The 22,200-nt window shown below is 49.3% G+C and overlaps 1 protein-coding gene across 1 annotated transcript in view; it reads left to right on the forward strand.

Moving 5' to 3' along the window:
• The window catches only part of SCNN1B (sodium channel epithelial 1 subunit beta), an 87,230-nt gene that overhangs the window by 45,489 nt on the left and 19,541 nt on the right, over positions 1–22,200 (forward strand). Inside the window, exons 2-4 of the mRNA XM_007987867.3 lie at positions 6,816–7,134; positions 10,883–11,156; positions 13,375–13,565. Coding sequence (XP_007986058.3) covers positions 6,824–7,134; positions 10,883–11,156; positions 13,375–13,565 — 776 coding nt within the window. The 5' untranslated portion in view covers positions 6,816–6,823. The remainder of the gene's footprint in view (positions 1–6,815; positions 7,135–10,882; positions 11,157–13,374; positions 13,566–22,200) is intronic.

Below are 22,200 nucleotides of genomic sequence, written 5' to 3' on the forward strand. Positions count from 1 at the left end.
AACATGGTGAAACCCCGTCTCTACTGAAAACACAAAAATTAGCTGGGCATGGTGGCACACACTTGTAATGCCAGCCACTGGGGAGCCTGAGGCAAGAGAATCACTTGAACCCAGGAGAAAGAAGTTGCAGTGAGCTAAGATCATGCCACTGCACTCCAGCCTGGACAACAGAGCAAGACTCTGTCTCAAAAAAAACCAAACAAACCAAAAAAAGCAATACTGTGCTAAGAACCACAAAGAAGTTTTGCACACCCCATACAGCTGATGAGTCAGCCTTTTGCAACCTCTTATTCAGAAGGGGGATGTTAAGAATTGGACATATGAATAGCATTTATGTGTCTTTTGTCAAAACAGTAAGTAGAGGCACACACAGGGCTGCGCTCTCAATTATCACAAGGACTCTGGGCTATATGAGCCAATCTCAGGAAAAAAATTGCCCCTGAGAGTGAGCAGATGTTTTGTCTCATAAGAAAACCGAAACAGGGCCGGATGCAGTGGCTCACGCCTGTAATCCCAGCACTTTGGGAGGCTGAGGCGGGCAGATCTCCTGAGGTTGGGAGTTTGAGACCAGCCTGACCAACATGGAGAAATCCCGTCTCTACTAATAATACAAAATTAGCTGGGCATGGTGGCGCGTGCCTGTAACCCTAGCTACTCAGGAGGCTGAAGCAGGAGAATTGCTTGAATCCAGGAGATGAAGGTGGCAGTAGGCCGAGATCGCACCATTGCACTGCAGCCTGGGCAACAAGAGCAAAACTCCGTCTCAAAAAAAAAAAAAAAGAAAGAAAGAAAACTGAAATAGTTTCCCACATTTATTGTTTTTGCATTTACTACCAGGAACATTTGCCATGAGTTCAGGGCCAATGTATAGTCAGCAACCTGTGACACTGAAGCATGACAACTGGTGTGTCTCTTTCTGCATGCACACATGGACTCAGTCTCTACTTGACTTGCTTGGATTGGGTTAAGCTGTACGCTGATTCAATCCCTTCTCCATAAACGGTGTATACATTCCAAACACAGACCATCTATCACCTTGAGGGTGAAATCTGACCAGAACATCATAAAGTTGTTTGCAGCACTTACTTTTATTTGGCTAATGACCCAAGGGGCCAGACTAGTTTGACACTCAGCCAATACTCAACACACTTCTGCTATTTGCCTACCGTTGTAACAACTTTTGCTACAGATAATACTGTTTAAACATTTTTCTTTAAATCAATCTTCCTTTTTTTACTTAAGCGCATTTATGAACAGAAAGCAAAAGTCAGTGCCTCTTGCCATAAGTAGAAGGTGGCTCTTAAAAATAAGTAAAACATTTTACTTATGTAAAACATTACATATGTAAAACATTACATTTGTAAAACGTTTTACTTATGTAAAACATTACATTTGTAAAACGTTTTACATATGTAAAACATTACATATGTAAAACGTTTTACTTATGTAAAACATTACATATGTAAAACTTATGTAAAACATTTTACTTATGTAAAACATTATGTAAAACATTTTACTTATGTAAAACATTACTTATGTGAAACATTCTGTGAAAACAGAGTGTTGCCCATTCTAACTAGATACTGTTGTCTGAGCCTGAGGCCTCATTGTTAAACCTGGAGATTAGAAGGGTTGGAGAGGTGTTAGGACCTGTTGGTACCAACCTGAGACTGAGAGGTGACAACGTGTTGGCGGCCCTCACTCTCAGCACCTCCTCGGCCTCGGCACCCACTCTGGCCATGCTTGAGGGGCTCTTCAGCCCGCTGCTGCACTGTGGGAGCCCCTATCTAGGCTGGCCTAGGCCAGATCCAGCCCCCTCTACTTGCAGGGAGGTGTGGAGGGAGAGGTGCCTGTGGACGCCAGTGCGAGTTCCGGGTAGGCGTGGGCTTGGTGGGCCCCTCACTCGGAGTAGCCAGCCGGTGAGGGGCTTAGCACCCAGGCCAGCAGCTGCAGAGGGTGCACTGGGTCCCCCAGCAGTGCTGGCCCACAGGCGCTACGCTCAAATTCTCGCCTGGCCTCAGCTGCCTCCCCATGGGGCAGGGCTCGGGACCCGCAGCCTGCCATGCCTGAGCCTCTCCCCTGTGCCATGGGCTGCTGTGAGGCCCAAGCTTCCCCGATGAGCATGGCCCCCTGCTCCATGGCACCTGCTCAACCACCCAAGGGCTGAGGAGTGTGGACGCATGGCACTGGACTGTCAGACAGCTCCACCTGTGGCCCTGTTGCGGGATCCACCAGGTGAAGCCAGCTGGGCTCCTGGGTCTAGTGGGGACTTGGAGAACCTTTATGTCTAGCTAAGGGATTGTAAATACACCAATCAGCACCCTGTGTCTAGCTCAAGGTTTGTAAATACGCCAATCAGTACTCTGTATCTAGCTAATCTAGTGGGGACTTGGAGAACTCTTCTGTCTAGAACTCTGTGTCTAGCTAAAGGATTGTAAATGCACCAATCAGCACTCCGTGTCTAGCTCAGGGATTGTAAACACACCAGTCAGCACCCTGTCAAAATGGACCAATCAGTTCTCTGTAAAATAGACCAATCAGTTCTCTGTAAAGTGGACCAATCAGCCGGATGTGGGTGGGGTCAGATAAGGGAATAAAGCGGCCAGAGACAGAGGCAACACGCTGGGATTACTTTCCACATATGTTGTGTTTTCACTCTTTGCCATAAAATCTTGCCACTGTTTACTCTTTGGATTAACACCCAGACTTTATGAGCTGTAACACTCACCACGAAGGTTTGCAGCTTCACTCCTGAAGTCAGTGAGACCACAAACCCACCAGAAAGAAGAAACTGCGGACACATCTGAACATCTGAAGGAACAAACTCCCAACACACCAACTTTAAGAGCTGTAATACTTGCCGCGAGTGTCTTCGTTCTTGAAGTCAGCGAGACCAAGAACCCACCAATTCTGGACCCAAGACTTTCTCCTTGACTAAATCAGAATAATTACATGAGAATAGAAAAAGATAAACATTCTAGAGGCCCTTATTTCTTCTACGACTACCTGTCAGAACCTAATGTGATGTTCACCTATGTGGCTTTAGGGTGTTAGACTATACAAGGCAGACGAAGCCCTGGTTCTTTACACATGCCTGGGTCATGGCAAACATTTAGTACTTTGATGTTGCTCTTGTAGTTGTTATTATAATAACTATTACTACTTTATTATTTCAGAGCAGGGAATAGACCTTCTGGGGAAAGTTGGGAGTGGGGTTTGTCTGTGAACATCCTCTTAAAGCCATGATGGCCTGCGCAGGCACATAGAGTTTGATTCCTATCAGAATAGAATTGGAGGTGGGGCACAGTAGCTCACATGTACCTGTAATCTAAGCAGTTTGGGAAGCCGAGGCGGGTGGATCGTTTGAGCCCAGGAGTTCGAGACCAGTCTGGGCAACGTGGCGAAACCTTGGCTCTACTGAAAATGCAAAAATTAGCTGGGCATGGTGCCATGCGCATGTAGTGTCAGCTATTCAGGTGGCTAAGGTGGGAGGATCACCTGAGCCCAGGAGGTGGAGGTTGCAGGGAGTCAAGATCATGCCACTGCATTTCAGCCTGGGTGACACCAAGAGCCTGTCGAGAGAGGAGAGGGAGGAGACAGAGAGAGAGAGAGAGAGAGAGAGAGAGAGAGCGAGAGAGAGAAAAGAGTTGGAGAAGAAAGCAGAGTTGGAGAAGAAAGCACTTCATGCTTTGGCCAAGACCCCTTTTGGGGAAGGAAAGTGAGAGATGTTACTGTGTCAGATAATTGGATCAGGAGTGAACATGCTTGGGCAGATTTAACATCTCTATTTTCTACATCTGGATATTCGGTGGAGTGCCAGGCACCGTGCTGGGCCTTGTCAGGGATATAGAGCTGCTACCCTCAGGGGACTTTCGATCTCCTGGGAGAAGCCACAGGCACAAGAAACTAGAACACAGGATAAAACGAGGGTCAATTTATTTTACTGTGAAGCTGCTTATAGGTGCAAATGTCAGGCATCCAATTTGAATATGCATAAGTAAGAAAGAAAATGTGTTGGTTCCCCTATCTGATAAGGCCAGGAATGAATGATTTCAGGCATGGCTGGATCCAGGTGTTCAAATGGTGATGTCAGAAATTTTCTCTCCATCTCAGCTTAGTAGGCTTAGTTAAAAATGAGGTCTCTCCTTTAGTTATTCCAATATAAACTGATAGAATTGAGTCCTAATGTTCCAGTCTGGGTCATATGCACATCTCCCAGAGCTAAGAGGAGAGATCAGCCTGGCAACTCACACCAACTGAGATGAAGGGGACAGCGAGATACCGTCACCTGAAACATCAGAGCAAAGGGAAGAGGATGCTGGGCACATAGGAACCACACTGCCCAGCATGGTGCCCCCAGAAGGGAAAGGCTTTCAGAACAGGGCGAGGGTCCAGCCTGGAGTCAGGAGAGCTTCATGGAGGAGGTGGCCTTTGGTCTGGACCTTGAAGATCAAATACAACTGGGGCTCCAGGAATACAGCTGGGATGCTCCTGCTGCAGATTCCTGCTCTGTGTCCAGAGAGAAAGGAGGGGGAAGCAGGAATGTCCTTAGAAACCCCATGTGCTGTAACAAGTACCTGGTGGTCTTCACAAGAATCCTACCCCCTCATGCCTATGGGAAACAGAGTCTCAGAAAGCTCTGGCATTCCTCCTCATGACCCATACCCTCCAACCTCAATGCTCTGGACACAACCTCACCCCATTCTAATTTATATCCATAGAACACCCTTTTTTTTCTTTTTTCTTTCTTTCTCCAAGGACTCTCAGACCTGGTCAGGCCTGCATTTTCTAATAAAAATCGCTGACAGGTGCCAGGCATGAATCCGCCCTCTCCATATTTCCATGCAGCCAGCCTCCATGACACCATTGTCGGGCGGAAGCTGTGATTATCCCCATTTTATGGATGAGGAAACTGAAAGACTGAGAAGGAGATTTGCTCAAAGTCACACAGCTAGAAAGCAGCAGTGCTGAGAGTCAAAGCCAGACATTTGCCAGGAGTTCGAGGTTGCAGTGAGCCATGATCATGCCGCTGCACTCCAGCCTGGGTGATAGAGTGAGACCCTGTCTCAAACAAACAAACAAACCAGAAAATTTGGTTACAGAATCCTTTTTCTAAACCACCACCCTTTAATGCCTCTAGCATCTCAGGGCATGGGGTCCCAGTCTTTCCTGTTATGTTTCATAGCTCTGCATTTTTGATGGATTCTTTGCTTAACATCTGTCTTACCCACTGACAGCTAGTGACCATGGAAACTGGTATACTGAGGACTTGGTCTGTGCTAGACTCAGTACATAGCACTTTTTGTTCATCCCCGAATTTCACCCTCTCAGCAATCCTGTAAGTTAGATGTAAGTATTACAGTAAGTCTTCACTTAACATGGTTGATATGTTCTTGGGAACTGCAACTCTAGGTGAAACGATGTATAGTGAAATCAATGCCACCATAGTCTAATTGATATCAACAAGAGTTAAGCTCCTAGGCCTATTTCTGGTCACAAAAAAAGTCACCAAATTTCTAAGTAAAGACTAAAATGCTTCTAATATTAAACATTGAAATAAATATGAGTTATACATACATTTAAGAAAGATTAAGACTGGGTGCGGAGGTTCACGCCTGTAATGCCAGCACTTTGGAATGCTGAGGTAGGGGGATCACTTGAGCTCAGGAGTTTGAGACCAGCTTGGGCAACATTATGAAACCCGACTCTACTAAAAATACAAAAATTCAGCCCAGCACGGTGGCTCACGCCCAAAATCCCAGCACTTTGGGAGGCCGAGGCGGGCAGATCATGAGGTCAAGAGATTGACACCATCCTGGCCAACATGGTGTACTAAAAATACAAAAATTAGCTGGGCATGGTGACACGTGTCTATAGTCCCAGCTACTCGGGAGGCTGAGGCAGAAGAATCGCTTGAACCAGGGAGGCAGAGGTTGCAGTGAGCCGAGATCACTCCAGCCTGGTGACAGAGCCAGACTCTGTCTTTAAAAACAAACAAACAAACAAACAAAAACTTCACCGGTATGGTGGTGCATGCCTGTAATCCCAGCTACTTAGGAGTCTGAGGTGGGAGGATCACTTGAGCCTAAGAGGTAGAGATTGCAGTGAGCCATGATTGCACCACTGCACTCCAGCCTGGGTAAGAGTGTGAGACCCTTTCTCAAAAAAGAAAAAGAAAGATTAGTAAAACCAAGATCATTATTTACCCACTTAGTTCAAGGTCATAGTGGCCAGAGCCTATCTCTGCAGCTCAGGTGGGAACCCATCCTAGACAGGACACGTTCCACTGCAGAGCACTCACACACAGTCACGCTCACTCACCTGGCACCATGCAGCCACATCATGGGGAGGACATGTACACTCCATATAGACCGTGGCCCTGGCTGGGAGTCTACTTTCTTTTTCATCAACGTTGCAATGAAGCATTGAACAAAACGATGCCGTGTGAGGACTTGCTCTACCACATTTTATGCACAGAGAACCTGAGTTGAGAGTTTAAGTCACTTGCTCACTAGGTTATGAACTCCCAAAGGGCAAAAAACCTTGTCCATTTTGCTCATTGAGTCCAGAAGGACCATTTGAGTGCCTGGCATATAGTAGGCATTCAATAAATGCATTTTGATTGATTAGATGGATGGATTGATGATGGACAGCCAAAGGAAGGAAGCAAAGAAGGTAAAAAGGGAGGGAGGGAGGAAGGTAAAGAGGGAGGAAGAACGGGGATGTGCCGCCGCCCAGTTCCTGGACGTGACTGGGACATCATCGCAGGCAAGGCTGGTGTCCCAACTGATGTGCGTCCCCATGCCTCTCTGCAGGTGCCACCATGCACATGAAGAAGTACCTGCTGAAGTGCCTGCACCGGCTGCAGAAGGGCCCCGGCTACACGTACAAGGAGCTGCTGGTGTGGTACTGCGATAACACCAACACCCACGGCCCCAAGCGTATCATCTGCGAGGGGCCCAAGAAGAAAGCCGTGTGGTTCCTGCTCACCCTGCTCTTCACTGCTCTCGTCTGCTGGCAGTGGGGCATCTTCATCAGGACCTACTTGAGCTGGGAGGTCAGCGTCTCCCTCTCCGTAGGCTTCAAGACCATGGACTTCCCCGCCGTCACCATCTGCAATGCTAGCCCCTTCAAGTAGGTGGCCCCTGAGCGCACAGCTGGCCTCAGCAGACGGGCAGTTCCCTTTCTCTCTTTTGTTCCCTTCCACTTTTCCTTTCCTTCCTTTCCTTTCTTCTCCTTTCTCTCCCTCTCTTTCTTTCTCCCCTTTCTTCCTTCCTTTCTCTCTTTATTACTTTTCCTTCTTTCATTTCTCTTCCTTATTCTTTTTTCCTTTTCTTTCTTTCTTCATTCTCTTTCTCCTCCTCTCTGTCTTTCCATTTGCTTTCATCCTTTTGCAGCAACTAAGATTCAAACTTCGTAAACTTTTGGCCAGGTGCAGTGGTCTGTAATGACAACACTTTGAGAGGCCAAGACAGAAGGATCCCTTGAGGCCAGGAATTGGAGAATAGCCTGGGCAACATAGCAACATCCCACTTCTAAAAAAAAAATAATTTTTTTTTTAATTAGCCAGACATGGTGGCATATGCCTGTGGTCTCAGTTGCTTAGGAAGCAGAGGTGGGAGAATTGCTTGAGCCCAAGAGCTCGAGGGTGCAGTGGGCTGAGAAGGCCCCACTTGAGTTTCAAGTCAAGGCTAATAAAAAATAATTAATTAAAAATAAAAAGAACATGCCACTGCACTCCAACCTGGGTAACAGAGCCAGATCCTATCTCTTAAAAATAAAAAATCATAAGTTTCCTAGGCTTAGAGAGAACCTTGGGCACCCTCTGGTCAGGCAGGCCAGTGCCTATTTATCGATTCCGCATGTGTTTATGGAGCACCTACTACATGCCAGGCACTGTTCTAGGCAACACAAATACAGCAGTGAACAAAACAGAGTCCTTGTCCTCTTCACAGCCTGCCAGAGAAAACAGGCCCCACAGAGTTGTCCTCACAAATATCGAATTCATTATCATTATGATGATAAAAAATAAAACAACTCGGCTGGGCACCATGGGTCACACCTGTAATCCTAGCACTTTGAGAGAACGAGGTGGGCAGATCACTTGAGGTCAGGAGTTCGAGACCAGTCTGGCCAACATGGTGAAACCTCATCTCTACTAAAATTACTGTAATCTGAGCCATTTAGGAGGCTGAGGCACAAGAATTGCTTGACTCTGAGAGGCAGAGGTTATATTGAGCTGAGATCACATCACTGCACTCCAGCCTGGGCAACAGAACGAGACCCTGTCTCAAAAATTAAAATAAATAAATAAATAAAACAACTCTTCAACAAATGGTTATGATATGCCAGGCACTGGTGTCATTCTAATCCACACAAGCACCCTAGGATTGGGAACTCCTGTCGCAGCCCCAGTTTACAGGTGAGGAGATGGAGGTTCAGAGAAGTGAGCTTGCCTGGAGACACACAGTGGGCGACTGTGGGATTTGAACCCAGGTCAGACGTGATCCCAGAGCTGCTACTTTTTAACCATTCTTCCAGGTTGCCAGTCCTCCGCTTGATAGCAAGGCCTGTGAAGGGGACACATGAGGAGACCCAACCTAGTCAGGGTTGTGGAGCGACAAGGAGTCAGTCCAAAAACAAACAAACAAACAAACAAAAACAAAACAAAGTGCCCTAAGGAATGAGTAGAAGTTGGCCAGGTAGAGCGAAGAGAGTGCCCCCGGTGGTGGACACAGCAGGTGCAGCTGGTGAGAAGTTTGGTGCATTCAAGGAACTGAAAGAAGGGCTGAGTCACAGAAAACATTTTTATCCAAAAGAGAGTCCTGACCCAGCACAATGGCTCATGCCTACAATCCTAGCATTTTGGGAGGCCAAGGCGGGTGGATCACCTGAGGTCAGGAGTTCGAGACCAGCCTGACCAACATGGTGAAACTCCATCTCTACTAAAAATACAAAAGTTAGCTGGGCGTGGTGGCACACCCCTGTAATCCTAGCTACTCAGGAGGCTGAGTCAAGAAAATCACTTGAACTTGGGAGGTGGAAGTTGCAGTCAGCCGAGCTCTCACCACTGCACTCCAGCCTAGGCAACAGAGCAAGACCCAGAAGGAAGGAAGGAAGGAAGGAAGGAAGGGAGGGAGGGAGGGAGGGAAGGAGGGAGGGAGGGAGGGGAGAGGGGGAGGGAGTGATTACTTTCCCAATTATCAGAAAGTCCCTTCTTTCTATTAATGGGGTTCTCCCTGCCTTGGTGGTTTCTTAGAACTGCTCAAGAGAACCTTTAATAATAATAGGAACAACAGCACTCCATCTGGGCCCTGATCCATGCACTTTACAAGCAGCACCTCACTGAATCTTCCCAACGATTCTCTGGAGTACTTATTTATATCCCCCTGTTTTGTAGATGAGAGAACGGAGCCTCGGGGAGGTTAAGTTGCCCAAGATATTAAGTGGCATGCCAGGATTCAAACCTGGAGCCCACAGAGTGACCCACCAAGCTTCCCAGCAGCTGTGGACATCTGGGCTGTAATAACACCGCCGCCTGCACAGACGCCGCCCTTCCCGATCCTCCTCTTCCTGTGTACACAGATTTAATGGTCAGGGAACTGGCATAGAAGGCCAATGTTAGCTCCAGCTGCTGTATACCTTTGTACCAGGACCTTGGCCTCTGTCCAGCATTTAATGTTCCTGTAGGAAGTCCTCCAGCCAGAGTTGGCACTTGTGGCCTCAATGCCCCACTCTGAGGCAGGGTCTTGGGAAATTGGATATGAAGTGACTGGGGTGCAGGGCTTGGGTCCCCATGGGGCCTGGCAGAGATACTCCTTGATAGATCCATCTCTCACTGGCCACCATGTCCAACATGGGAGCTCCAGAGGGCTGAGGGAAGACATTGGAGCCAGCCTCACAGTCCCATCCATTTTCTCTCTCCTGAAACGGGTTCCTGTTCCCAAAGTTGCTCCCTCCTGGGAGGGAGATCTCAGAACCCCCGTAAACATACCCACTGGAGCCCAGCAACCCCGGATTCTAAGTTCAGCTCTGCCCTTTATCAGTGGAGTGAGCTTGCAGAATCACACCAATTCCTGGAGCCTCAGTTTCCTGATCTATATATGGGGACGGTAACAGACTTGTGGCAGATAGTGAATAAGACCTGGAAAGCATCTAGCACCTGGCACAGGGTAAGCTATCAATAACCATGAGCCGTTACAGTTCTTCCTCACTTGAATGTGAATTTCATGAGGAAAGAGACCAGGTCCCTCTTGTTTGCTGCTGTACCGTCTGTGCCTTGCACAGTGCCTGGCACATAGTAGGTGCTCATGAAAAGTTGTGAATGAATGAGTGCGTGGGTGGGTGGATGGAGAGGTAGGTGTTTAGGTGGGGTGGTGTTCTCATACATAGTGGCAGCCATGCTGGAGTAACAGCGTGAGATGGTTTGGCTCAATGTCTCCACCCAAATCTCATATCGAATTGTAACCCCCATGTGTCGAGGGAGGGACCTGGTGTGGGTGATTAGATCATAGCGGTGGCTTCCCCATGCCGTCCTCGTGATAGCGAGTGAGTTCTCACAAAATCTGATGGTTTTAAAGTGGCAGTCTCCCCTGTGCATGCTCTCTCTCTCTCTCTCTCTCCCCACCCCCATCCTGCTGCCCTGTAAGACGTGCCTTGCTTCCTCTTCACCTTCTGCCATAGTTGTAAGTTTCCTGAGACCTCTCTCCAGCCATGCGGAACTGTGAGTCAATTACACCTCTTCTGTTTATAAATTACCCAGTCTCAGGTAGTATCTTTATAGCAGTGTGAAAACAGACTGCTACAGAGTGGGTCCTAGATTTCAGTTGCTCTGCTTTACAGATGTTCATTCCTCCCCCTAACCAGCCCTCTCCCTATCCAGGTATTCCAAAGTCAAGCATTTGCTGAAGGACCTGGATGAGCTGATGGAAGCTGTCCTGGAGAGAATCCTGGCTCCTGAGCTAAGCCATGCCAATGCCACCAGGACCCTGAACTCCTCCATCTGGAACCACACACCCCTGGTCCTTATTGATGAACGGAACCCCCACCACCCCGTGGTCCTCGATCTCTTTGGAGATAACCACAATGGCTTAACAAACAGCTCAGCATCAGAAAAGATCTGTAATGCCCATGGGTGCAAAATGGCCATGAGACTAGTAAGTGGTCCCTAGGCACATGTCAAGCAATGGGCCCCACCCATTGAGGCTGGTGGGTGTTTCTTTTCTGTAATAATTTGAGTCTTGCTAGGGGAAAGATAAGATGGAAGCCAGAGCCTGTTTTGCTTGTTAGCAGAGATTTTTTAAAAATAGAAATTGTTGGCATGTTAGTCAAGACTCTTTTGGTATAAGTGATCCAGTTCACACTAGCTTAAGCAAAACAGGCAATTCATTGGCTCACATAACTAAGAAGTCCAGAGGTATACTGCATTCAGGCAAGGCTGGATCCAGGTATTCTAATGAGGTCATCAAGAATCTTTCTCCATCTTGGTTCCACTTTTCTCTCAGGCGACTTCAATCTCAGGCAAGATCTCTCCATGTGGAGGGTCCCTTCAGTGCCCTTGCTTAGCAGTCATCCCAGAAAAAGAGCTCTTTCCCTACTGTCCCAGCAAAGGTCCTGAGAAGACTCATTAGGTCACATGCTCACCCCTAAACCAATCACTGTGGGCTACAGCAGGGGCTCTCATGATTGGCCAGTCCTGGGCCATGTGCCCTGGAGTTGGGAGTGATGTCAGCCTCTGTGAGACCACATGGACTGAGCGAGGGGGAGGGTGGTTCCCTGAGGGAGGAACCAAGTCTTGTTATCAAAAGATAGGAGCATAAATATTGGGCAGGTGAAAACCCACAGTTGTGCAGTACAGTCAGATGCCAAGAAACAACTGCCCTGTGCTGGGAAGCTGGGATGCCATTAGTTCTTAAGCCTAGAAGTGGGGAGAAGGTCCCCTGTCTGTGTCTCAGGATCCCATGGGAGCTCTGTCACAATGCACATCCCGAGGCCCCGCTCCTGGAGAATCTGAGTGAGCAGTTCTGGGCCCAGGCCCAGGAATCTGTATTGACAACAGGCTCCCTGGTGATTCCGATGGTCAGTCTTGGATGGGGATCCAGGAGGGAACCATACACTCCCCAGAGGGGGAGCCACTGCCTTGCTGTTCACACTCATGACATTATGACTTCCACAACTGCTTTGTCCCCCCCTCTCCACACAAACTAGCCAACATCACATGGGGGATCCGCTGTGGTCACACCTTCCTTAACCTCCTGGGCCTCAATTTCTTCATGATGATGGGGATAACAATGATACTTACCACCTGGCATTGCTGCAAAGCTTCAATGGGATTATAGATGTAAGACACTGGGAACAGAGCCCGGAACAGAGTGAGGATTAAGGGCTGCCATTACCTCCCCAAGGGGAGGCAGGGAGGCCCCCAGGAGTGGGCTGGCCGGGCATGTTGGGAAGGGTGGTGTAAGAATGCCAGGGGAAGCTTCTCTATCGGGCCTCCCAGGTTCCAGCAGGGAGAACCAGCAGCAGCCTCGTGGCCAAGGCCAGAGTCTGAGGGCCAAGTCTGTCCCATGCCTGTGCGATGACTTAGATGTCATGAGAAGCCGGCTGTGACTGGGTGGAAGGGTGCTCTGCACCCCATGTTGGACTCAGGGTGACTGGATCTGTGTCTTTCCCAGGACAGATGAGAGGCACCGTTTCCTGTGTGTTGAGTTTCTTCTTGGTCTTCATGGCCTCCAGGGGAGCTGCATCTGAAAGTCTCTGGCAGAGGCTGGAAAAGGAATCAGAACTGTGTGTGTGTGTCCGCATGAGCATAAGTGTTGCAGCCACTTGTGTGAATCTGTGTATATGGGGTTTGGGGCTAGGAGGGACATGTGTTACAGTGACATGAGGCTGTGGAGGTCAGAGAGAGGACGTCTTCTGTGCATGCCTCTGCACACATGACCACATGTGTGTTTTTGCTCATGCATAATGGTATCAGTGAGGTGAGGCTGGTGGCTGTAAACTGAGTCACTGAGTCACCCTACCTTGAAGGAGGGGACCAGCCTCTGTGCATGCCCATGAGTTGGTCACTGACTGTGGGTCACTCCCAAGAGGTTGCTGAGGGGTCTCCTAACCTCCCAGGCCTCACTCTCAGCAGCTGGGGGTGGGTGCACCAGCCTGATGAGGGGATCTTGTGATTGGCACGCAGCTGTGTATGAGGCGGCAGCCCTTGAGTATGTGTGAGCATGAGTATGAACACGTTTCCCACCACCAAGCTGCAGCCAGAAAGACGGCTGGCAAAGCACAGCTCTTGCCCTGCTAGGGCCCTCAAGCAGTGGCTGAGGTCCTGCTAGCAGCTCCCACGCCACCCACAAAAACCCCTCTTGGCCTCCACAGTGTAGCCTCAACGGGACCCAGTGCACCTTCCGGAACTTCACCAGCGCTACCCAGGCAGTGACAGAGTGGTACAGCCTGCAGGCCACCAACATCTTTGCACAGGTGCCGCAGCAGGAGCTGGTGGAGATGAGCTACCCCGGCGAGCAGATGATCCTGGCCTGCCTGTTTGGAGCTGAGCCCTGCAACTACCGGTGAGAGCCACCCCAAGCCCACCTGGCCAGGCCCCTGCTCCGAAAGGCAGTGGCGTGTTACGGTTGGGAGTACGGCCTGCCAGCATTCAAATCCTGCCTGGCCACTTACTGGCTGGCTGCAGCACAGTTTCCTGTGCCTCGGTGTCTTTTAGGTCCGGTTTCCTGAAGGCAGATCCTGAGGCAGGGATGCGCTGAATTGTTCAGGAAGCATTGAGAGGATTGTGTTAGGAAATGTCTGCAGGGAAAGTGGGATAAGGAAGGAGGATTTGGAACATGTAGGAAAAGGAGAAAATAGAAAAAGAAAAAGAAAAAGGAAAGGCCAGGCGTGGTGAGTGGGTGGCTTACCCCTGTAATCCCAACACTTTGTGAGGCGGAGACGGGAGGATCACTTGAGAGCAGGAGTTCAAGACCAGCCTGGGTAATACAGTGAGACCCCGCCTCTAGAAAAAAGTAAAATAAATTAAATTTTCAAAGGAGGGAGGAGAAAGTTAAGCAAGGATGTGGTCTCAGGTCAAGTCTAGGCTCAGCTTGATCTGTAGGAGGATCTGGAGCATAAACTGAACCATAGAGTCATCCTCCCTTGAAGGAGGGGACCGGCCTTTCTGCATGCCCAGTGAGTTGGTAACTGGCTGTGTGTGTGGGGGTGTGTGTGTGTGTGTGTGTCCACATGAGCATAAATGTTGCGGCCACTTGTGTGAATCTATGTATATGGGGTTCGGAGCTGGGATGGACGTGTGTTACAGTGACATGAGACCAGCTTGGGCTGTGGGTCATTTCCAAGAGGTTGGCGTGGGGTCTCCTAACCTCCCAGACCTCACTCCTAGCAGCTGGGGGTAGGTGCACCAGCCCAGTGAGGGGATCAGGGTGGGCACCCGGGCATCTGTTGCCCTCAGTTTTCTCATCTCTGAAGCAGGAACAATAATCGTAGCTTCTTCATAGAGTCAATAAGAAGAGTAAATGAGTAGGTTCATGGCAGCACCTAGGACAAGGCTATGAGGCCGGGCGTGGTGGCTCATGTCTGGAATCCCAGCACTTTGGGAGGCTAAGGCAGGAAGATCGCTTGAGGCCAGGAGTTCAAGAACAGCCTGGGCAACATAGCGAGACCCCATCTCTACAAAAAATCAAAAACCAGCCAGATGTGGTGGTGCTCACCTGTAATCCCAACTACTCAGGAGGCTGAGGAGGGAGGATCCTTGAGTCCAGGAGGTCGAGGCTACAGTGAGCTATGATCATGCTGCTGCACTCCAGTCTGGGTGACAGAATGAGATACTGTCTCAAAAAAAAAAAAACAAAAACAAACAAACAAAAAAAAAACAAACAAAAAAAACAAGGTTATATAAGTATTTCCTGTAAATATTATTTTTCCCTAATGACTTTTAATGTGAGAGACTGGCGGAATGAGGGTAATGGTAACCGGAGGTCTAGGTCTTCTTGCAATTGACCCACAGATTCCTACCTCCTCGGCCTCCCAGCTCCTGGTAAACCACCCCTGGGCCTGAACATCAGGTGTTGTCCCAGTCTCTAGGACAACCAGAAAGTGGGCGTCTCCATTCTATCCCCCCCTAACAGCCTCCAGAGAGCTCCAGAAGCACGTGGGAAGGAGGCCTGAGCATGGACAGGAGCACTGCTGAGGCCTCAGAGCTCCTTGTGGGCCTCCTGACCCAGCCTCCAGGTGTGGGGTATACCACACCCACCTCGGCCCCACCCCGGGTTTCAGCCAGTCCTGTTTCTGAGATTCAGTGGTATCCTCCTTGACCTGGGGCCTCCAATGCTCACACTTCAGGCCTCTGTGGAAAGGAGCTTTTAGCTGAATCTTAATGCTATGGATACGTGACAGGCTTCCAGGCTCACCTCCCAGGGACTGTGGTTGCAGGCAGCTCTCTGAACTCAGAACCTTCCAGAATCTCTACTGAGAATCTTCAGAAAGCTCTGGGGCCTCTGTTGCCACAAAATGCACAGGTACAGCCGGACATGTGGCTCACGCCTATAAGCCCAGCACTTTGGGAGGCCAAGGTGGGTGGATCACCTGAGGTCAGGAGTTCGAGACCAGCCTGGCCAACATGGCGAAACCCGTCTCTACTAAAAATACAAAAATTAACCTGGAGTGGTGATGCACATCTATAATCCCAGCTACTTGGGAGACTGAGGCAGGAGAATCACTTCAACCCCGTTGGCGGAGGTTGTAGTGAGCAGAGATTGCACCACTGCACTTCAGCCTGGGCGGCAGAGCGAGACTCTGTCTCAAAAAGAAAAAAATAAATGCACAGGCATACATGGGCGGGGTTCTTGCACATGATGTCAAATAATTCAAGGCCACTAAGCAGGGCAGAGCAGCACATATGTTCCATTGTACAGATTAGCAAAAGGTGGTCCCCGTAGGTGGAAGATTTGACTGATGGCGCCCCCCTCTTCCTTGAGGGCCACCCCATGGCTAGCTGGTCGCAGTCTGTGTTTCAACCTCACTCTCTTGGCCAGGGTCCTTTGCTCAGGGCACACCCGCCAACCACACCTGCCATAAGGCTGGGGATACCAAACAGACTACCGTAACGTCCACGAGCCCATTCATGTCACCCACTCAGCTGAAAGAGAGCTGTAATACTGCAGCTTCAAATGCATGGCCCATCTGCTCAGTGAGAACATGCCCAGGAGTGACAGTGAGGCAGGAAAGTGAACCTGCTGTCAACTCCCTCCCCATCGAATGGGATCCTGGTGTTCAAGGGCCTGTGTTCCACATACAGCCCAGCCCCGAAAACTGTGCTGGCCACCTTGTGGGTAGCTGGGCTGGGCTTGGTATAGCTGGCCTGTTGTCAACATGGAGCCCTCCAAAGGAAGCCCCATTTGGGTCATACGGGCTGAGGGTGAGGGACGGGTGGTTCCCCAAGGGAAGCTGAAGAACTGTTAGTAGAAACAGGGAAAACAGATGGCTGATGGGCCAGTAAAACCCCCAACTATCGGCCACATAACTTCTGCCTTGTGGCCGTGGCAAGGGGTAGGGGATAAGTGTAGTGAAGGGGTCAAGGCGTGGGGTCTGGGGTTAGACCACCCGGACTCAAATCCTGGCTCCATCTTACAAGCTGTGTGACCTTGAACAAATTTCTTAGCTTGCCGTACTTCGGTTTCTCTCCTCTGTAAAATAGGGGAGAGAACAGTACCTACCCCACAGGGTTACTTTGAATCTTAAGTGAATTAATATGCATGAGTAACTGACCCTACTGCTAGGCTCAATAAATAATAGTTATAACTATTTTATTTTTATTTTTATTTTTATTTTTGGGGGACGGAGCCTCACTCTGTCACCCAGGCTGGAGTGCAGTGGTGCGATCTCGGCTCACTGCAAGCTCCACCTCCCAAGTTCATGCCATTCTCCTGCCTCAGCTGCCCGAGTAGCTGGGACTACAGGCACCCACCACCATGCCCGGCTAATTTTTTTGTATTTTTAGTAGAGACGGGATTTCACTGTGTTAGCCAGGATGGTCTCGATCTCCTGACCTCGTGATCCACCTGTCTCGGCCTCAAAAGTGCTGGGATTACAGGAGTGAGCCTCTGTGCCCAGCCCAACTACTATTTTTATAATAGCTTTATAACCCACATTTTAGGCCAGGCCCAGTGGCTCATGCATGTAATCCTAGCACTTTGGGAGGCCGAAGTGGGCGGATCACTTGAGGCCAGGGGTTCGAGACCAGCCTGGACAACAAGGCAAAACCCCATCTCTACTAAATATGCAAAAATTAGCCAGGTGTGGTGGCGTGTGCCTGTAATCCCACCTCCTCAGGTGACCAAGGCACAAGAATCACTTGAACCGGAAGGCGGAGGTTGCAGTGAGCCGAGATTGTGCCACTGCACTCCCGCCTGGGCGACAGAGGGAGACTCTCTTAAAAAACAGCAACGAAAACAAAAACACACATTTGACAAGGAATGCAAATTCAATAATTATGCCAACATTTACTGGGCCTTTCTCATCCCTGTATGTGTCAGGCACTATTCTCAGCACTCTGCACGTTAAAATTGCTTTAACCCTGGCAACAAAGCCATGAGAAAGGAACTGTTATTTTCCCCTTATTTTATTTTTTTAAGAGACGGAGTATCACTAGTTGCCCAGGCTGGTCTTAAACTCCTGGCCTCAAGTAATCCTCCCACCCCAGCCTCCCAAAATGCTGGGATTACAGGCATGAGCCACCGTGCCCAGCCTTCCCTCTCATTTTATAGTTGCTGTAACCTACCCAGAGAGGTTAAGTAACATCTCTGAAGTCACCGTTGGTGAGTGGCAGAGCCAGCAGTGTAGGCCAGGCCCACCCCACGTCACTCTTATTGCCTCATCAGAAATGGTGATCGTCACTTCCCTCCCTGCCCACCTCTCCCAAGCCTGTTTCCCCAGCCCTCGGCAGGTCCCAGTGAAAGGCACCACCCAGGTACCTTAGCATAGAGATCTCAGCCAACCGCCCTCTGAGCTCTTCCTCACTCCCACAGTTGACTGGTCACCTACCTTCCTGAGTCAGCCTTGGACACAACTATGGGAAGGTGCCTCTCTCTGCCCTCCCGGTGCTGGGTCCCAGACACTGTGGCCTTAGATTCCTCCCTCTCTCTCTGACTGCATCCCGTCCCGCTCCTAACATGACAAACGCTCCAGAAGCAGCAGCTGCAGAATTTGGAAAATGCGAGCCGCATGTGGACCCCAACACCAAACTGACTGGACTTGAATGTCAGCTCAGTATGTGGCTGGGTATGCTACTTAGCCTTTCTGTGCCTCAGTTTCCTCATCTGGAAAGTGGGGACAGTGAAATAACCACATAGCATTATTGGGGGATTAAATGAGTTAACGTATGGAAAGTACCTAGTGCAATGCCTGGCATGTACTAAACATTATAGGAGCACTTTTTTAAAAAAAGGTTTTTGGGTTGGGCGCGGTGGCTCACGCCTATAATCCCAGCACTTTGGGAAGCCAAGGCAAGTAGATCACCTGAGGTCAGGAGTTCGAGACCAGCCTGGCCAACATGGTGAAACCCCATCTCTACTAAAAATACAAAAAATTAGCTGTGGCTCATGCCTGTAATCCCAGCTACTCAGGAGGCTGAGGTAAGAGGCTGAACCCAGGAGGCAGAGGTTGCAGTGAGCCGAGATCGTGCCACTGCACTCCAGCCTGGCAGACAGAGTGAGACTCCATCATTCATAAATAAATAAATAAATAAATAAATAAATAAATAAATAAATAAAAAGGCTTTTGGCCAGGTGCGGTGGCTCGCTTAATCCCAGCACTTTGGGAGGCCGGGGAGGGAGAATCACTTGAGGCCAGGAGTTTAAGGCCAACCTGAGCAACATAGTGAGACCCCCATCTCTACAAAAAAAAAATTTAAATAACAAAATTAGCCTGACATGGTGGTACACACCTGTAGACTCAGCTACTCCGAGGCTGAGGGGGAAGGATCACTTGAGCCTGGGAGTTTGAGGCTGCAGTGAACCAAGATCACACCACTATATTCCAGCCTGGGTGACAGAGTGAGACTAAAATATATAGAGAGAGAGACTGGGTTTTTTGTTTGTTTGTTTATTTATTTTTGAGACAGAGTTTTGCTCTTGCCACCCAGGCTGGAGTACAATGGCGTGATCTCCACTCACTGCAACCTCCGCCTCCTGGGTTCAAGTGATTATCGTGTCTCAGCCCCCCAAGTAGCTGGGATGACAGGCATGCACCACCACACCTGGCTAATTTTTGCTTTTTTTGTTGTTTTTTGTTTGCTTTTGTTTTTGTTTTTTTGAGACAGAGTCTCACTCTGTCGCCCAGGCTGAAGTGCTGTGGCACTACCTCGGCTCACTGCAAGCTCCACCCCCCGGGTTCACGCCATTCTCCTGCCTCAGTCTCCTGAGTAGCTGGGACTACAGGCACCTGCCACCACGCCCAGCTGATTTTTTGTATTTTTACTAGAGATGGGTTTTCACTGTGTTAGCCAGGATGGTCTTGATCTCCTGACCTTGTGATCCACCTGCCTCGGCCTTCCAAAGTGCTGGGATTACAGGCGTGAGCCACCGCGCCTGGCGTAATTTTTGCATTTTTAGTAGAGACAGGGTTTCACCACGTTGGCCAGGCTTGTCTCAAACTTCTGGCCTCAGGTCGTCCGCCACCATAGCCTCCCAAAGTGCTGGGATTACAGGCATGAGCACCGCACCTGGCCTAGAGAGACTTTTTATTGATGAATAGTTTTAGATTTACAGAAAAACCACAGCCTCCAACTCCTGGGCTCAAGTGATCCTCTTCCTCAGCCTCCAAAAGTGCTAGGATTGCAGATGTGAGCCACCGTGCTGGCTTTTGCTCTGTGCTTTGGAAAGGAGTCACCAAATTCAGACTATGCTCAGGGGAAGGAGAAGAGAGTGGCCGGGGGAAAGGAGCACCGAACTCCACCCCTCCGAGAGAAAAGAATATATATTGTTTGGAATTCTGTAAAGGAAGACTTGTCTCTTCTCCTCCATTTACTTATTTATTCCATCATTTATTGACACAGTATGGACTCCTATAGATTTAGGTTGTAATCCAGTTCCATGTTATCTATTCTCTTGCTTAAATTCTTCTAGCTTTGGCCACTCTGTCAGTTGGCGCCTGTATGCCTTTGATATGTCCTCACCTGCGTGGGTTTTTTTTAACTTTTGCCTACTTTCTGGCACTACAGGATACTCCTGCCCTAGAATCAGCCATTTCTCTAAAAGAGCTCTGTTTGGTTTTTGGGGTTTATTTTTTGTTGTTTTTTGTTTGTTTGTTTTTTTGTGAGATGGGGTCTCATTCTGTTGCCCATGCTGGAGTGCAGGAGCACAATCACAAGCCTGACTAATTTTTTTTTATTTTATAGAGGTGGGGTCTCCCTGTGTTGTCCAAGCTGGTCTCAAACCCCTGGCTCGGAGAGAGCCAACATGCTTCGCCCAAGCTCTGGTTTTTTAAATTGAAGAATGGTATTTAGAAACCAAGAGCTGGGCTGGGCCAGGTGGCTCATGTCTGTAATCCTAGCACTTTGGGAGGCCGAGGTGAAAGGATTGCCTAAGCCCAGGAGTTTGACACCAGCCTGGCCAACATGGTAAAACCCCATCTCTACTAAAAATACAAAAATTAGCCTGGTGTGGTGGCACGCACCTGTAATCCCAGCTACTAGGGAGGCTGAGGCAGGAGAATCACTTGAACCTGGGAGGCAGAGATTGTAGTGAGCCAAGATCATGCCACTGCACTCCAGCCTGGGCAATCTCAAAAAAGAAAAAAAGAAAAAAAGAAAAAGAAAATTTAAAAATAAAGGAACCAAGATCTGGGCATATTGAAGCATTGTTATTACTATGGTGGTGGTTGATTCGGGGATTATCCAACTAGTTTCTGCCCTGGAAAGTCTTCCCTGACCTCTGACCACACAGTACCACTGTTGTTTTACTGCTTCCTGCTAGGATGCTCTATTTCCCAGTCTTTTCTGGAGGCTTGCTGGTCTCTGTCTGCATTCCTGGCCCCTGGCCCAGCAGAGATTTCTGTAGGGAAACACCTGGCTCTGGAACCCGCGGCAGCCAGTTCTGGGAGCAGCCTCTCCAGGTGAAAAGTATTATCAGCAAGCAAATGGTTGGCACGCACGTGGAGACCAAGAGCACCTCGTGCGGGCAGGAGGGGATCCGGCCACACCCCATGCAGCCTCCTGCTCCTAGGCTGCATCTGACCACGATAGCTTCTTGGGAACACTGTGTCCCCACGCCCTGGGGTGAGGTCTCTCCTTCAAGAGCAGTGCCTGGATTGAGCCGGTTTGCTCTGCTCTGTTCTTTTCCTGTGGCCACAGCCCTGATCCCACACAGTTTATAGACTCCACGGTGCCTGCCCAGAGCTATTTCTTCCCTCTGGGGCTTTGCCCGCGTTGTGTCCCTGCCTGGTGAGCCCTTTCTCCTCCCCACCCTGTAGACTTAGCTATCGCTTACTTGTTCATAAAGTCTCAGCTCAGGCCTCGCCTCCTCCAAGAAACCTTCCCTGACCCACTCCCCGCTCTCCACTGCGACTTACCTGTCGCTTATCTCTATAGATGCTCTTATCGCCTATTGTAATTTATTCATCAAATATTTACTGAGTGTCTGTGTGCTCTGTATCACACCCTGGGCACAGAACTGTGAACAGCAGCAGCCAAGATTTTTTGAGTATTACAGTATGCTAGGCATCCACCCCTTGCCACGGTCATGTAGGGTGAGTGCCAGTATTATCTGGTGTTATAAATGGGGAAAGTGAGGCACAGAGAGGTGAAGTCACCATCCCCAAGCTCACCAGTTGCCTAAGGGACACAGCCAGAATTGAAATCAACCAGGCTGGCTCTGTGGTCTGTGCTCTTGACCTCTGAGCTCTTCGCCTTCTAGACAGACAAAGTCATGCTCCCTCCCCGGGCTTATGTTCTAAGCAGGAGACAGCTAAGTGAGCAATTAAGTCAAGAAGATAATATCAGGCCAGGCACAGTGGTAGATGCCTGTAATCCCAGCATTTGGGGTGGCTGAGGCCAGAGGATCCCTTGAGGCCAGGAGTTCAAGACCAGCCTGGGCAACATAGCAAGACTCTATCTCTACAAAAAATTTTACAAATTAGCGGGCTATGGTGGCACATGCCTGTAGTCCCAGCTACTCAGGAGGTTGAGGCAGGAGAATA

This window comes from Chlorocebus sabaeus, chromosome 5 (assembly GCF_047675955.1).
Source record: "Chlorocebus sabaeus isolate Y175 chromosome 5, mChlSab1.0.hap1, whole genome shotgun sequence".
Taxonomy (NCBI): Eukaryota; Metazoa; Chordata; class Mammalia; order Primates; family Cercopithecidae; genus Chlorocebus; species Chlorocebus sabaeus.